At 47.9% G+C, this 16,825-nt stretch overlaps 1 protein-coding gene, 2 long non-coding RNA genes and 1 other non-coding gene across 4 annotated transcripts; 1 reads left to right on the forward strand and 3 right to left on the reverse strand.

Moving 5' to 3' along the window:
• Positions 1–8,477: 8,477 nt before the first annotated feature.
• Positions 8,478–9,040, reverse strand: LOC120963477 (uncharacterized). Its single transcript, XR_012182864.1, has 3 exons — positions 8,887–9,040; positions 8,707–8,808; positions 8,478–8,631 (listed from the first exon to the last, which is right to left on the reverse strand). It is a non-coding gene; the product is annotated as an uncharacterized lncRNA (long non-coding RNA).
• Positions 9,041–9,579: 539 nt separating this feature from the next.
• LOC141021538 (uncharacterized) lies at positions 9,580–11,177 on the reverse strand. Its single transcript, XR_012182865.1, has 4 exons — positions 11,091–11,177; positions 10,628–10,697; positions 9,920–10,538; positions 9,580–9,833 (listed from the first exon to the last, which is right to left on the reverse strand). It is a non-coding gene; the product is annotated as an uncharacterized lncRNA (long non-coding RNA).
• Positions 11,178–11,631: 454 nt separating this feature from the next.
• Positions 11,632–12,986, forward strand: LOC109733284 (mitogen-activated protein kinase kinase 9). The gene has a single exon (XM_020292477.4). The coding sequence runs from the start codon at positions 11,801–11,803 to the stop codon at positions 12,797–12,799; it is 999 nt and encodes a 332-aa protein (XP_020148066.1). The 5' UTR covers positions 11,632–11,800; the 3' UTR covers positions 12,800–12,986.
• A 2,564-nt stretch (positions 12,987–15,550) lies between these two features.
• On the reverse strand, positions 15,551–15,621 carry TRNAG-CCC (transfer RNA glycine (anticodon CCC)). Its single transcript has one exon. It is a non-coding gene; the product is annotated as a tRNA-Gly (tRNA).
• Between the last annotated feature and the right edge of the window lie 1,204 nt (positions 15,622–16,825).

The raw sequence follows: 16,825 nt of genomic DNA on the forward strand, positions 1-16,825 counted from the left end.
GTTGCAAATGTTACTATCTTAACGAACTTTGTTATTCTTGATATTCCGAGGACGACAGTATGTCGATCATCCTTGGTAGACCCTTTTCGAATACTGCAGGGGCTGTTATTGATTGCAACAAAGGCAATGTCACTTTTCATGTCAATGGTAATGAGCATACGGTACACTTTTCGAAGAAACAACCTCAAGTTCATAGTATCAATTCTATTGGAGAAAATTCAACTATTACTATTGGAGGTTTTGAATTCCCTCTTCCTACTGTCAAAAAGAAATATGATATTCTTATTGTTGGGGAAATGCATATCCCCGTTGAGGTAACATAGTGTTATTCGAGAATTCTCCGGTTTCATGTCATTCGGAAGAAGTTCGTTAATAAGACTTGATCAACCTTATTAATAGGTTCCTTTTGATGAGCATGAGAGGGATAAATTTAGAAGGCACAACTCTCTATACCCACCTTTTACTTTCTGTTATTTAGATTAAATAAGGCAAAAATAGTATTTTATCTCTGTTTTCTGAATTATCCTTGTAATAAAAATGTCCCGAAAATAAAAGTTCTCCAAATGCCGTAAAAATTTAGTATGATTTTTTATAGAATATTTGAGAATTTCTGGCACTTAGAACACTCCAGGGGGGCCTCACCAGCTGGCCACAAGGGTGGAGGGCGTGCCCCTGTCCTTGTGGGCCCCATGTGACCCCCTCCACTTATTCCGGCACCCATCCTCTCCATCTTCCTTTAGAAAAAATCACTCCATAGCTCAAACTTGTGTTCTTGCTCATCTTGCTGCCATTTTTGATCTCCTTGCTCAAAGCTCCATTCATAAAACTGCTTTGGGGGATTGTTTTTCGGTATGTGACTCCTCCAATGGTCCAATTAGTTTTTGTTCTAGTGCTTTATTCATTGCAATTTTTTGCTGTTGTGGTGACCTTGTTCTTGAGCTTGCATGTCAAATTTATATGGTCCAAAGTAGTTTTGATGCATGATATAGCCTCTAGGCACTTGTAGGAGTAGTTGCTATCAATCTTGTTGACTTTGGTTCACTTTTATTTCGAGTCACTAAAAATTTCAGAAATTTTCAGAGAAAGAAAAATGCATCAAGGTGGTTCTTCGAGGAAGCAAGCACCGAGGCGTGTGATACGCGAACCGGACCTTGAACCACCAAGGGAAGCTCAAGTGAAGCCGTATGAATGGCCATCGGATGAATTTATGGTTCATGCAGGTTTCAAGGATGAATTCTACGCGTACGTACAAAATGCCGGTCTTGAAGATTTCTTGTCGGACAAGTGCCTACAATATTATTATCTCGCCGATTCCTTTGTGCGGAGGTTTGAGTTTTCATCTAAGCGTAATACTCATACTATGATGAATCTTATACCATAGACCTAGAAGACTTTTGTGATGCATGCAAAATTCCACAATGGGGCCTTCTTAGTGAGCCTCATAAATCTAAATATAATGATTTCCTTGCTAGCATCACCGTTGGAGAAACAAGAAATATCACACAAGCCTCCATGGGGAGCATTCATTTTCCTGCCATACATTATTCTGCTTTCTTCATAGGCAGATGCATTAATGGTAAGCATGATGACAGCCACCTTTGTGCATTGGATCTTAGTGTCCTCAGGTGTGCAGTGCTGGGTGATCAGCGATATATTTTAGGGGCTATTATTGCTAGGAGGTTACATCATAATGCTAAAGATGGAGATTTATTTGGCGGGATTTATGCAACTCGTTTAGCTAATTATTTGGGGGTACCTATAAGAGGGTATGATATGGAGTTGCCACCTGCTTTTCTAGATTATGAGGCTATGGTACGCTACCAGTTTCTTAAGAGGAACGAACAGTTCCTCTAGTACCGACTAATCTTTGATAGACGGCACGCCGTCCATGTTGCTCTTCTTGCTCCTGCTTTTCTTAACTTTCAGGCAAATGGGTGATATTTTATAACTAGAGAGGAGGCAAACGAGTATGAGCGAACAGCTGAGGCAGCTCGCCTCCAGGAAGCAGCTCGCCAAGCAGTAGCTGCTGCATCTCAGTACAACCCCGACTACAACTTTGGATATCCACCAGGCCAGCCATGGGCTTAGACCAACATAGGCCAAAATCCTAAGCTTGAGGGAGTACGTATTTCTCACTGACATTACATTCATGTTCACACACTCATTCTAGTTTTTGGTGTTCATACTTTTTCATTGTATTTTCCATGTTAGTTTATTTATTTTCCCCGCTTTCTTCTTGTGTGTTCGAAAAACCTTCAGAAAAAAAAAAGTTGTAGTTAGTTTACTTTCTATGCGTGCTTAATTGTAATATTAAAAGAAAACCCAAAAAGATTTCTCGTTCTTCTTTTGCTTGTTGGGAGCTTTCCCTTGTAAATAGTTTTTCTCGTTCTTGTTTTACTTTCCTTAGAAAAACAAAAACTCCAAAAATATTTCAGTGGATTTCTTTGAAATTCTTTTCTTTCTTTGGAGGTCGAGAGGGGAAGACCACGATGAAAACGTTGAGTGGCTCTCATATGCATTATTGTTGATCTAGCAAAGAGCCCATATTGCATTGTCTTCTCCTCTGAATAAATGTTTGCAGATTCCATCTTAGTCCAGTGCACGTGCAGTATTATTATTATCCACACCGTTCAGTCGTGCAAGTGAAAGGCAATAATGACGATATATGATGAAATGATTGAGATGCGGAAAAGCTGGTATGAACTCGACCTGTCTTGTTTTTGTAAATATGATTAGTTCATCATTCCTGATTCAGCCTATTATGAATGAAACATGTTTGCAATCACAATTAGAGATTATAGTTACTCATGCCATGCTTAATTAGCTAGGAGTTTATAGTGGTTTACCTTGTGTGCCAACATGGAAATTAAAATGGTTGTGGTGTAGTATGATAGGATGGTATCCTCCTTTGAATGATTCGAGTGGCTTGACTTGGCACATGTTCATGCATGTAGTTGAAACAAAATCAACATAGCCTCCACGATATTTATGTTCATGGTGATTTATATCCTACTCATGCTTGCACTCCATGTTGGTTAATCTCAATGCATATTTATGACTGTTGTCGCTCTTTAGTTGGTCGCTTCCCAGTCTTCTTCCAGCCTTCACTTGTACTAAGCGGGAATACTGCTTGTGCATCCACTTCCATAAACCCAAAGTTGTTCCATATGAGTCCACCATACCTTCCTATATGTGGTATTTACCTGCTGTTTCAAGTAAATTTGCAAGTGCCAAACTCTAAACCTTCAAATGAAATTCTGTTTTGTATGCCCGAATCGCTCATGTACCAACTAGGGTTGTCCATATCTTCCATGCTAGGTGGGTTATTCTCACGATGAGTGGACTCCGCTCATCATTCATGAGAAAATGGCTGGTAACCGGGATGCCCAGTCCCATGCTCAAATCAAATCAAAATAATTGCAAACAAAACTCCCCCAGGATTGTTGTTAGTTGGACGGTACCTGTTGTTTCGGACCAGCCATGGAGTGTGCTTGTTGGTGGTGGGGGAGTATAAACTTTACCATTCTGTTTGGGAACCGCCTATAATGTATGTAGCATGGAAGATACCGAGATCTCTTGGTTGTTATGTTGACAATGAAAACATACCGCTCAAAATATTATTTATCTCTGTTTTCAAAACTCGAGCTCTGGCATCTATGCAAATCCCTGCTTCCCTCCGTGAAGGGCCTATCTATTTACTTTTATTGCCGAGTCATCATCCTCTTATAAAAAGCACCAGTTAGAGAGCACCGTTGTCATTTTTATGCATTGTTATTAATTTATATTGAGTATGACTGTGACTGGATCTCTTTTACCATGAATTACAATGTCTAGTCAGTCCTTGATTTTCAGGGGTGCTCTGCATTTATGTTTTGCGGTTTCAGAAAGGGCTAGCGAGATACCATCTTGTTATATCATATCATGATTGTTTTGAGAAAGTGTTGTCATCCGAGATTTATTATTATTGCTCGCTAGTTGATTATGCCATTGATATGAGTAAATGTGAGACCTAAATATTATTGTGAATATGGTTAGTTCATAATCTTTGCTCAAAACTTGAATGCTGACTTTACATATTTGCAACAACAAGATCAAACAGAGTTTGTAAAAGTTTTTCTTTATCATTTTCAGTTTGTCAACTGAATTGCTTGAGGACAAGCAATGGGTTAAGCTTGGGGGAGTTGATACGTCTCCATCGTATCCACTTTTCCTAACTCTTTTGCCCTTGTTTTGAACCCTAACTTGCATGATTTGAATGGAACTAACCCGGACTGACGCAGTTTTCAGCAGAATTACCATGGTGTTATTTTTGTGCAGAATAAATAGTTCTCGGAATGACCTAAAACTTCACAGAGATAAGTTTTGGAATTAATAAAAAATATTGGCAAAAGAATCAAGTGAAGGGGGCCCACACCCTGGCCACAAGGGTGGGGGCGCGCCCTCTGACCTTGTGGGCCCCCTGGACCTCCACCGACCTCAACTCCAACTCCATATACACGTGCGGGGAGAAAAAAATCAGAGAGAAGGATTCATCGTGTTTTACGATATGGAGCCGCCGCCAAGCCCTGTTCTTCCTCGGGAGGGCAGATTTGGAGTCCGTTCGGGGCTCCGGAGAGGGGAATCTGTCGCCATCGTCATCATCGACCATCCTCCATCACCAATTTCATGATGCTCACCGCCGTGCGTGAGTAATCCCATCGTAGGCTTGCTGGACGGTGATGCATTGGATGAGATTTACCATGTAATCGAGTTAGTTTTGTAGGGTTTGATCCCTAGTATCCACTATGTTCTAAGATTGATGTTGCTATGACTTTGCTATGCTTAATGCTTGTCACTAGGGCTCGAGTGCCATGATTTCAGATCTGAATAAATATATTTGTGTTCCAGATCATAGCTGCAAGTTGTATGCGCCTGTTATCGTTCTGAACCTGAGACCCCAAGGTGACACTGATTGGGATATCTATGGGGATGACTTTAATTTAAGGAGTTCATGTATTCACTGTGTGTTAATCATTTTTCGGTTCTCTGTTGAAAGTAGTGCCTTAATTATCCTTAGTTTCCATTTTAGGACCCTGCTGACAGCCTGTCACGGAAGGGTAGGACAAAAGATGTCATACAAGTTCATACCGCAAGCCTGCATGACTATATGGAAAGTACATTCCTGCATATGACTGATGAATTGAAGTTATTGTGTATTGCTCTAGCTTGTGATAGTTACATATTGAATCTCATCTGAATATCCATCGCTACTCCATGCCTACATTTTACTGCCATTGTCTCTGCTAAAGTTGCTACTGTTCTACTCGGTACAAACTTGTTACTACTGTCATTGTTATCGTTATTTTATTACTATTGGTATCACTTCTGTCATATTACCGTGCTATCAATAAATTGCTGCAAGAAAGTGATTTCTCAGATCTGTCTAAATTGGCAACTCAACTGCTAAGGCTTACAAATATTCCTTGGCTCACCTTTTATCGAGTTAATAAATTTAGGTGAAATACTACCATCAAAGATTGTTATGATTCTGTATACTTTTGGGTTATCACCCCATTCTCCCTTCGCCAACCGCTTCGGCGAAAAGAAGGGATGATGATCCCGTTGTGTCGATCTGTTGCCCAGTTGGTGGGCCGGGGATACCACTATCCTTCTAACCATCAGGACTTAACCCTGGTGGGCTGAGGATACCACTATCCTCCTAACCATCCAACAACACACCAACAGATTGGTTCGCTTATATAAAAAAAAGCTTACGTACGTAAATCGTGATCATTTCTTTTTGTGAAATGTATGCAGCATCATTTGGAAGGCTAACTAACTATCACGCTAAAAATATCCAAGCCAAGCACTGAAGGAGAAGGGACGCCGAATCGCGGGCGGCAAAATGCGGCAAATTTGACAATTTTGACCTCGGGACGAAATCATTTCACAGAATGAACTGGGTGCGAAACTATTTCACTCCCCTGACCTTTTTGTGTAGCGCCCGCCACGCCGGCGGCACACCCTACTGTGCAACGCCTAGCGCGGCGGCGTTGCACTCCTGTCCACCGTGGTAGCCCCTGGGCCCGCACCCAGCAGTGCAGCGCCTCCGAGCTAGGTGCCACACATGTAAAGTGCAGCGCCTAGCTGCTAGGCGCCACACATGTAATGTGCAGCGCCTAGCGGCTAGGCGCTGCACTGTGACTTATCCAGCCACTTGGCTGGGCCCCCTCCCCCAACCCCCCCCCCCCCACACCACACACTCTCTCACTCTCTCCCCGAGCTTTGCCCCCTCTCCCACTCTCTCCCCCTCTCAAATCCTCTCCCAAATCTTGCAAATTTGAAGAATTTGTCCGTGGATTTCGAAGTCAAACCCTCCCTCAAGGTAATATTCTCCGATCCCCTTGTTTTGATCCAAGTAAAGTTCTCCCATTGCTCATTTGTTGCTAGTTTGGGGAAACCCTAGTTTTGTTTGGATCTAGAGATTTGCATGGAGATGTGAGATGTTTGTTTGCTAATTTCTATGATTAGGCTTTGTTAGTATGCTAGGGTTATTCTTATGGGTGTTCTTATGTTGGTGCTAGGGTTAGGTTTAGGGCTAGGGTTATGGTTATGGTTATGGTTAGGGTTAGTGTTATGGTTAGGGCTAGGGTTGTTGTTTGATATATATTAGGGTTTGTATTCCGTGTTAATCCTTGGATTAGTACTCATGGAAGCAATGTTACCTTGTGTTCTTTGAATGCTTATAGGGATGGGAAGAACATGTGTGTTTGTTCATCATGGGGACAAAGACGCCTTTTTGAAAGGCAATATAGAACCGGACCCGAATGAGCTTGACATGGTGTTTGATAGTAGTCCTAGCTATGCGGAGCTCTTGCAACAAGTTAGAAAAGATTTGAATTGGATGGACCCTAGTGATATCATTGAGTTGGAGGGAAGGCATAATGTTGATTTTGGAATGCACATCCGTTGGAAGACAATGCGTGTCAACTCGGAGCAACGTTGGGTTGCATACAAGGAGACGGTGGCCGAATCACTAGACAAGGCTCTTGAGTTATTTGCAACGAAGAAGGTTGATTCAAGTTTGCATTTGGACTTGAACCGGAACCCCTCTCCTTTGGTTGCTAGTAGCCCCCCACCCTTGAAGCGAGATGAAATTGTTGAACCTCTTTTGCTGCACATGTCTGTAGCTATCCAGAGAGCCACAGAAGGTATGGCAAGTTACAGAGATGTGTGGCGCCTGGCCTGGAGGCGCCGCACTCTACAGTGCAGCGCCTTGCCGCTAGGCGTTGCACTGTATAGTGTGGCGCCTCCGAGCTAGGCGCTGCACAAACACTTAGCGAAATTTTTGCCCCAAACTGGAGGCCTACCTTCTGTTGCTCTCTGGATAGCTACAGACTTGTGCAGCGCCTAGCTAGGAGGCGCCACACTCTACAGTGCAGCGCCTGGGAGCTCGGCGTTGCACTGTAGAGTGTGGCGCCTCCAGGCTAGGCGCTGCACATGTCTGTAGCTATCCGGAGAGCCACAGAAGGTATGGAAGTTACAGAGATGTGTGGCGCCTAGCCTGGAGGCGCCACACTCTATAGTGCAGCGCCTTGCCGCTAGGCGTTGCACTGTATAGTGTGGCGCCTTCGAGCTAGGCGCTGCACAAACACTTAGCGAAATTTTTGCCCCAAACTGGAGGCCTACCTTCTGTTGCTCTCTGGATAGCTACAGACTTGTGCAGCGCCTAGCACGGAGGCGCCACACTATATAGTGCAACGCCTAGCGGCAAGGCGCTGCACTGTAGAGGCGCCACACATACACTTAGTGTTTTTTTGTCATTCATACTGGGTCATTTTCTGCCACAGTTCAACATTTCGTATAATAAACATTAAGGTTCAAAAAGGGTTCACCACAGACATCATTTCTTAGAAAGGATCATCACAATAAGTTCAAGTTTAACATAGAGCTACCACCACTCCAAGTTCAACGACATAACAAATTCCACATTACTAATAGCTACGACCACTCCAAGTTCAACGACATCACAAATTCCACATTACTAATAGCTACGACCACTCCAATTTCAACGACATAACAAATTCCACTCTAAGTTCAACATTATAAATAAAGGACGATGACTAGTGCTTTCCGCGCTTGCTGGCTCCTCCCCCCTCTTGACGCTTATCTTCTTCACCTTCCTAGGAAGAGGAACCCGCTCCGGCTCCGGCTCCGGTTCCTCCACGTCATCTACATAGTCATCCAAAGCCGCCATCCGCGAGGTGCCGACCGTCCTTTTGCCTCTTTGGCCTCTTTGGGTGAAGTCTTCAGGTGTGTAATTGTTGATTCCCTTCCTAGGCTTCAACTCGTATGCAGACCGAGCCTGGTACGTCCCCACGGTCATATCATCAGCAGCCTATGCATCAACAAAAGATATGAAAAGACCGTGTGTGAGGATATAGTTAGCAATGCATCAACAAATGGATATATATCGTCATGACATACCTCTTGGGTGACCACACCCACATCCTCATCCTCGAAAGGTTCACCATGGCCCTGCCCCGAAGCGGGATCTGATGGTGTCGCCGACCTAGACCGTTCTGGTGATACATACTCGGGGTCACGACAACCGAAAAGGTTTGATAGCCGCCTTAACTTTTGGCCCTGGCGCTGCAACATGTACAAGTGAATGAGACATGGAACGTAGCAAGAAATGTTAAGTGCTAGTTTGAAGGAGATGTGAACCTTAATGAATGCTCGAAGTGCACCTTCCCCATCGCTTTTGCCAGCCGGGGTTGTTTCTAGAATAGTCTCGGTCTCATCAGCTGCTTTCTTGATCTGGGCACGCTATGAACAGAAACGGTATCAAAGTGTTAGGCAAGCGAAGATGTGAATAATGCGAATGGAAAAGCAAAAAGGGCTAACCACAAAGTTCATCATTGGAGCTGAAGGGATCACTGAGTTGCCTTTCCTGACTAATGCGTTGTACTGGTGCTGGGCTACCTCATCAAAAACGGTGGGTTCTTCCAGAATCTCCTCAGCATACGCCGGCTTGCATACCTCCATGCGGGTACTTGCAAGAAACCATGTGAGATAGTTGTTGAACGCTATCGGGCAGTGCTCATGAAGCTGGGCCCGTTTTCCAGCCCTTGCTTGCTCCACACTAAGAGCGAACTGCACGACATACTTGCTGTGATGCTTGGCCCAATCCTTGATCTTCCGCTGCTTTTTCCTATCCAACCTGCAAGTTAGAAACAGGATATTAGCATCATCGAAACCGTCGAGAAGCTGCTAAGTGCTCAAGGTTAATTATATCTTACGCGTGTAGCAACTTGTCAGTGTCCTCCCACTCCGGCCGGTGTGGCTGGAACAAACCAAACTAGCGGAACACCCGATGTGGCAGGTGAAGCTCAACCGCCCAGTTGCATATCAGTGGGCACCGCATATGCCAGAGATCCCTATCCCTAGTGCACATCAGATTCAGCCTGAACTCCATAGGGTTACCAAAACTCTCTCCTTTTCCATACGGCTCCCATTCCACCTGCAAAATGGGATTGAATGCAAAATTGATATCGAGTTACGATACAAGCATGATAATCACTTGTGCAATGTCATTTCACCTGCTCAGGCGTGATCGCGTCCAGCTCGCTCTTGTACAACTTGTACATTACCGAGGGATCATCTGTCGTCTCATTTAACACATCCCACTTGTAAGCCCAAGTGGGGAGCTGTAGTGGGTCGTCTTTGTCGTCCCAATCCTCGTACTTCACGGTCTTCGGTCGTCCAAGCGGCAAACGCTCCCAGCTCCATATGGAAAGTGCGAGCAGACAACCACCAATACCTCTAGTGTGCCTACAACAGGCTTCGTCCAACTGCACATAAAAGAGAACATGGTCAAATTTGCCGCAAGAGCGCATTGATAATGTATCAATGAAGTGAAAAGGAAACAACTTCATACCTGTCGATACAAGTAAGCCAGTGTCGCCGAACCCCAACTCCATTTGCTATCAAAGACGGTCAACGCCTTTAGCCACATCCATGGAGCATTCTTGCCTGTGCCATCAGCAAACATAGTCCTGGATATCACGTACCACATGTAGACACGAGCATATGTCTTCACCATGTCCTCATTAGCATCCTCAGGGCAAGTACTGAAGTTCGATGATATCCACGTGAAAGTAGCGCCCGCTGCGACTCTTTCCTTCTTCTTATCTTCTGCTTCTGGTTCCCGAGGCTCCGGAGGAACCATATCGATAAGGGCATGCATCTGCGCGCGCCACCCATCAGAATCGGTGTTCATACATAAAGGATTTCCATCGATAGGAAGACCGGTGATCATAGCAATATCCTGCAGCGTCACGGTCATCTCCCCGGTCCGAAGATGGAAAGTGTGTCTCGGGCCTCCAATGATCAATAAGCACGGTGAGTGCTGCAGCATTGTTGGGTGGCGTCGACCGGCGGACCAACTGAATGAAAGGGAGAAGTCCTGCCTCCCTTACATACGGTGTGTACCGCTCATCATAGCGCATCCATCCAAGGGTGACCCCGTGAGCCCGAAGCTTCAGAGGTGCAAGCTCCTACAAACAAACAAATCATAACATTACATATAGGGCATTTGTGTTTGAAAAAAATACGAATTCATAACACCGGCCACTTTCAGTATTACCTGCTGCTCCACCGACATAGCGTACGACCGGTGTTGTTTGTCCCAATGATCATCGAGAAGCCAAACCATCCTAACAATTTCAACAAAGCATTCTTGTCAACACGATTATCTTTTCAATTCAAAAAACTAAAGTAGGCCTACTACATGCAAGATTCAAAGCATATGTATCCAAAGCATTTTTTCTCAATACGAGTATAATTTCAGTACAAATAAACTAAACTAGGCCTACTTCATACAAATAACTTTTTCATAGAAATAACATGTCAATCTATGTATCCAACCATATCTTTTCAATAAAATAAAATAAACTAGGGTTCCACAAATCAAACAAACAAGGGTTGTAATACATGCAAAATTCTAATACATGCAAGATTCAAATCTAATCAAATCAAACAAGGATTCCCCAAATCTTCGAAATACCATATTTTGTATGGATAGAAAGAAGGGGATCGGAGGAGAGTACCTTCTAGGATGGATTGGTGAAGAAATGCACGGACCAAATCGTCGGATCTGAAGGATTTGGGAGAGGGGATTGAGAAGGGGAGAGGAGGAAGCCGCCGCCGCTGTTCTGTAACTCCTGGAACGAATGGGTGGGGTGGGGGGGGGGAGGGGGAGCAGGCGGCTTGCATCTAAGTCACAGTGCAGCGCCTAAGGACTAGGCGCTGCACATTAAATGTGTGGCGCCTACCTCGTAGGCGCTACACTGCTGGGTCCGGGGCCCAGGGCTGCCACGGTGGACTGGAGTGCAACGCCCTCGAGCTAGGCGCTGCACCGTTGGGTGTGGCGCCGGCGTGGCGGGCGCTGCACAAAAAGTCAGGGGAGTGAAACAGTTTCATGGGCAGTTCATTCTGTGAATTGATTTCGTTTCGAGGTTAAAATTGTCAAATTTGCCGCAAAATGCCATGCACCATTCGTGCAAGATGACAGGCCGCAGACGAAGGGCAGTAGCACAGCGGACGCACGGCAGAAATTGAGATCCAGCTGAAATCACTCTCACTCACCCTCCGGTGCCTCCACGCGAACTCCGCTCGCTTCCACTCACCCGCCACCCGTCGCCGTCCCCCCTCCATATATACCAGCAGGGAGCACTCCGCCTCTATCACTAGTCAGCTGCCTCCGGAGTTCACCTCACCCACCCACCTCACCTCTCCTCTCCTGCCCAACTCCCATCTCATGGCCCTCGTCCGGCAGCGCCGCCAGCTACCCCACCTCACCCTCCCGCTCGACCACTTCGCCCTGCGCGCCCCGCCGCCGCCGCCGCCCCCCGCCGTCGCGCCGTGCGAGGGCCTCGCCCGCCTCTCCGACTACGAGAGGATCTCCCAGCTCGGCCAGGGCAACGGCGGCACCGTCTTCAAGGCGCGCCACCGCCGCACCGCGCAGCAGGTCGCGCTCAAGCTCTTCGCGGCCGGGGACGGGGACCCCTCCGCGGCCCGCGAAGCCGAGATACTCATGCTGGCCTCGGGCGCGCCGCACGTCGTGCGCCTCCACGCCGTCATCCCGTCGCCCGCGGCGGAGCAGCCGGCCGCGCTGGCGCTGGAGCTCGTGTCGGGGGGCTCCCTCGCGGGCCTCCTCCGCGCGCTCGGCCGGCCCATGGGGGAGCGCCCCATCGCCGCCGTGGCGCGGCAGGCGCTGCTGGGGCTCGCGGCCCTGCACGCGCTCCGCGTCGTGCACCGCGACCTCAAGCCGGCCAACCTGCTCGTCGGCGCGGGCGGCGAGGTGAAGATCGCCGACTTCGGCGCCGGCAAGGTCCTGCGGCGGCGGCTGGACCCCTGCGCGTCCTACGTCGGCACGGCCGCCTACATGTCCCCGGAGCGGTTCGACCCGGAGGCCTACTCCGGCGACTACGACCCGTACGCGGCGGACGTGTGGAGCCTCGGGATGGCGATCCTGGAGCTGTACCTGGGCCACTTCCCGCTCCTCCCCGCGGGGCAGCGCCCGGACTGGGCCGCGCTCATGTGCGCCATCTGCTTCGGCGAGGCGCCCGAGGCCCCCGCCGCGGCGTCGGACGAGTTCCGGGACTTCGTGGCCCGCTGCCTGGAGAAGAAGGCCGGGCGGCGCGCGTCCGTGGCGGAGCTGCTCCAGCACCCGTTCATCGCGGAGCGCGACGCCGAGGAGGCGCAGCGCTGCCTCGCCGCGCTGGTGGCGGAGGCGGCGGAGCTGGGCGACCAGTAGCGTAGCCAAACTGCCCGCCGGTTAATTAGTAGGACAGTTTTAGGAGTCCATCGAAGCTGATGTGTACATAATCTGCGCCACGGGGAGGAATAAACCTGTCCCATGTGGCGTTTTCCTTTTCGACTTTTTGCCGTATCCAAGGATTCCTTCGTTTTTTCACGTGAATTGCAAGAGACAGTTTTGAGAATTGATGGTACATTCTTCATCAGAATCAGAAGCATAACATACGGTGTTTGTGGAATGTTCTGATCGATCTGTCATGTTTAAGGAAATTTCTCGAGCTATAATAAACCCGTAAAAGGCTCAGTTCCTATCGGGAACAGCACACACAAGAAACATTCATCGCACAAGAGGAAATCGATATGGGAAACGTTTAAAATCAACCGACTGATTTTGGCTGCCTTAAACCGCTTCGTGACGCGTCCAATTCCGATCGACTCGATCGTGCGGTGCTCATCTCTCGCGGAACTCCCGTCAGCCACTAACCACCAAACCTTATCTCCACTTCCGCGAACGTGAGCCACCCATTCTTCTCCTTCTCTTCAAAACATGATCGACTTTCTTCATCTCTAACCTCTCGTTCTTCTCGTGAAGCTCTGCTACCAAGCTGCTAAAAAATATACGATGCAATGCCGGCGGCCATGTTGAGACACAATACATCGGCGTTGTGATGAAACAGTGGCGACGCTGCAGGGATGCTCCGGCGCTGCGACGCAGCACCCGTCGATGGTTGTCGGAGCTGCGATGCTGCGGCGTTGCGACGCGGCGCTTGTTGTCGGCCGCTGACGGTACAATGCATCCCTCGCCGGTGTTGAGCTGTTGCTATGCGACCCGTGGTTGTTGTCGGTGCTGTGATGCAGCGTTCGACGGTGCTACGACGCGACGGTCGTCGGCTGCCGGTGCTGCAACGCAGCCCTCCCCGGAGCTGCCGGTGCTGTCGGCGGCCCAACGACACTCCACCGCAGCAGCAACGACTCCCCGGTGATGTTGCATTGCAGCTCCAGCGCGGCACCGGACGACCAAGCAATGCTCCATCGCAGCAGCGGCGACCTACGGCGATGTTTCATTGCAGCTCCACCGCGGCACCGGGCGACCAAACAGTGCTCCATCGCAGCACCTGTGACCACCGGCGATGTTTCATTGCAGCTCCACCACGGCAGCGGCTGCGCTGCAAGCGGCCACCGGCAACGTCACTCGCCGGATCTATGATGACTTCTGCTGTTTTTGTTTGTCTTGCAAAAGATGGTGCGGGCCGGCAAGTATACTGTGATGTGAGGGACGAACTGACGGCCTTGATTAAGCGTATCTAGCGGCTGATAAGGCGGCTGATAACTGCAAGTTATCAGCCGGTTGACGGGTAGCAGCGCCCAATCGATATAGCTCTTTCTCTTGGGGAGATGAAATTTAAGATGTTAGTGGATGTTCCTCCTGCTTCTTGTCCGGCAGTTGAGTAGTATAATAACCGCAAACACATCCTATAGACGGTGCGGTGCCACGTCTTCTTCTTTGCTACGGGTACCTGATTTGCCATTTTCAATGACGGTACCTGATGTGGCAGAAAGGCCATTTACTAATTTCTAATCTTGATGAACGATGATCACTGATGACATGGGCTGAGCATACGTACGAGGGTACCAGTGGAATGGGTTAAACAAAGGCCAATGCTGGGGTTTCTGGATTCTTGTGTGCTCCAAGTCTCGCGAATATGCCAATTCAGTTATATATGATATGATATAGAGAACTGTTGAGATGGCCCGAAATCAGTGCAAGCCGATCACAGATTAGTTATCAATCAGTGGCGCAAATTAAACAACACGGGACAGAGTGAAGGTGTACAAAACCCAGCAGTTGTCAGCTAAAAGTATTGGTTGCGCTGATAACGTAGTCCTAACGATCGAACGATAGGGTCTCCAATTAGATGGACAGCACACTGTTTGTTCTTCACGGAGTACTCGCATTTCCGTTAGGCAGCGCGTGCAATGGGCCTCACCCGATCGCCAGCACATTCAAAATGTGCAAACGGCGCGTTCGTTGCCGCTCAGCTCAAGTACTTGGGCATATGCTGCATCCTTGATTTTCTGCAAGTAGTATATGTATAGTACTAGCAGCACACGCGCACGACCAGATAGATTCCAATTCCAAGGCTTATCCCAGACGATGTGGAACCGGCAGGCCTGTATCCATTCCATCCACCTTCCAAGCTTCCACCGCTCACGGCCTCACTCACGGCGCGGCTCATCGCTGTCCGTCGTTCTCGATCTGGACGCGACCACGAACGAGCAGGACGGAGGCCCTGGGCACGTATCCCCGCTGCAGAATCTCTCCTCTCCTCTGAACCAGACGCCACCGCCTGCCGGTCGCCGTTTTGTCAACGTGGATGGATACGTACGATACAGGGAGCAGTACAGACAGGCAGACCGGTCGCATCGGCAAGCAGCAAGGATTTTTATTTGCGATGGCCATCTCGTTTGGCGTGGACCGATGGACGGAATCATCGGAGATGGTTCGCAAGAAGAAAATTTGCGTGCGCCAGCTGTGATCGGAGGATTTTGCGTGTTGCCCGCTGCGCCGATCGAGAGCCATGGAGGGAGCAAGCGGTGCTGCGTTGCCAGGAAGCCGGAGGCTCGCGAGATTGGCGATGTCAGGCGTGGTGCCTTACATGCTTGCCTAAAAAAAGTAGATTAAACATGCATGAGCATTTAGTGGAAAAGTTCTTAGATAGACCAAAAACGAAAACATAAAAATAACAAATGCGCATCCAGGGAATCGAACCCTGGTCAGTACCGTGGGAGGGTACTATGATACCACTACACCAGATGCGCTTTCGTGTTGCTCGGACAACTGAAACGTTACTTATCGGAAGATCGAAAAGACATGAAAGAGCAACCGCCGCTCATCATGCCATGTGTTTATAAGATTTAAAAAAAAACTGTATTTTTGACATGACGACAAGCTCTATATAGATGATTCATGTCTGGGAGCAAATACGGTTCTTATGTTAACGATGCTCGTTGTTTATATCTAACACAATATGCGTGTGCATTACTGCATTGCTCTTTGACTCTTTTGATAACCTCCGGTAGAACAACGCCCAAACACAAAGGCACCAAGGCGAGCTTGACCCAAAATATGATGTCTTTAAATCACGTCAGACAGACTCAGTATTTTGTATACTTACACATCCTTTGTCGAAGGCAGCAGCCTCATACTAATAAGTTCCCTATTTCCCACTCTGTCTTCTTTTTGTGTGCAGTAGCCAAGTGGCGCTTCCTTGCAGACTCGGGTTCGACTCCCGTTGGGAATGGATTTCGTGATCTCACTCGGGTGGGCTCCTTCTATAAAAATATGTCCTAAGTGCTAGTGATCATGCATGAGTCTCATTTTTTATGTGTTTTTTAGTTTTTTTTGCACTCTTTAACTGACCAACTGACTAATTGGGTCTTGACATGTGCATTATCGAGGGATTTGGTTGGGTACGATTTCGGATACGTCTTGCACGATTTTATGGCAATACGGTCGCTGGTTGGTCGCTGTTTATATCCACTCTGTCCTTGACACGTATTCCTCCCTCTCTCTAGATGACTGCCGTAAAGTAAAGTTCTATGGATAGACTTCTACCGTCAACCGTCTACGCACCGTCAAAGGAAAGAAGTGCATCGGTTGGTTTCACATCGTTCAACCGTAGGTCTCGCGCGTGACCGGCCTGGAATTTCCAGCCGGTCGACCTACGCAGAGTACCGCCCCTTGGACGGTGCACAAACCGAATTTTCATTGAAACGTTTCGCCTTTATATTGCAATCATCAAGGACATCATAACAGTACGTAGCTAAATATTTTTTTCTCTCTACTCTAAACATAGTGTATCCATAATCAGACTGTAGGGTGATGTTTTGAATTCCGATTTGCTCGGCAGACCAGACCATAGACCAGCCGCTGGCGTTTTTTTTTTTTTGGTTAGTGGGAAGCACGGTGGCCCAACTAGAATTCTGAGGATTTCGTTTTATCGAGGCCCAAAAATGTCAACCC

This window comes from Aegilops tauschii, chromosome 4, assembly GCF_002575655.3.
Source record: "Aegilops tauschii subsp. strangulata cultivar AL8/78 chromosome 4, Aet v6.0, whole genome shotgun sequence".
Classification (NCBI taxonomy): domain Eukaryota; kingdom Viridiplantae; phylum Streptophyta; class Magnoliopsida; order Poales; family Poaceae; genus Aegilops; species Aegilops tauschii.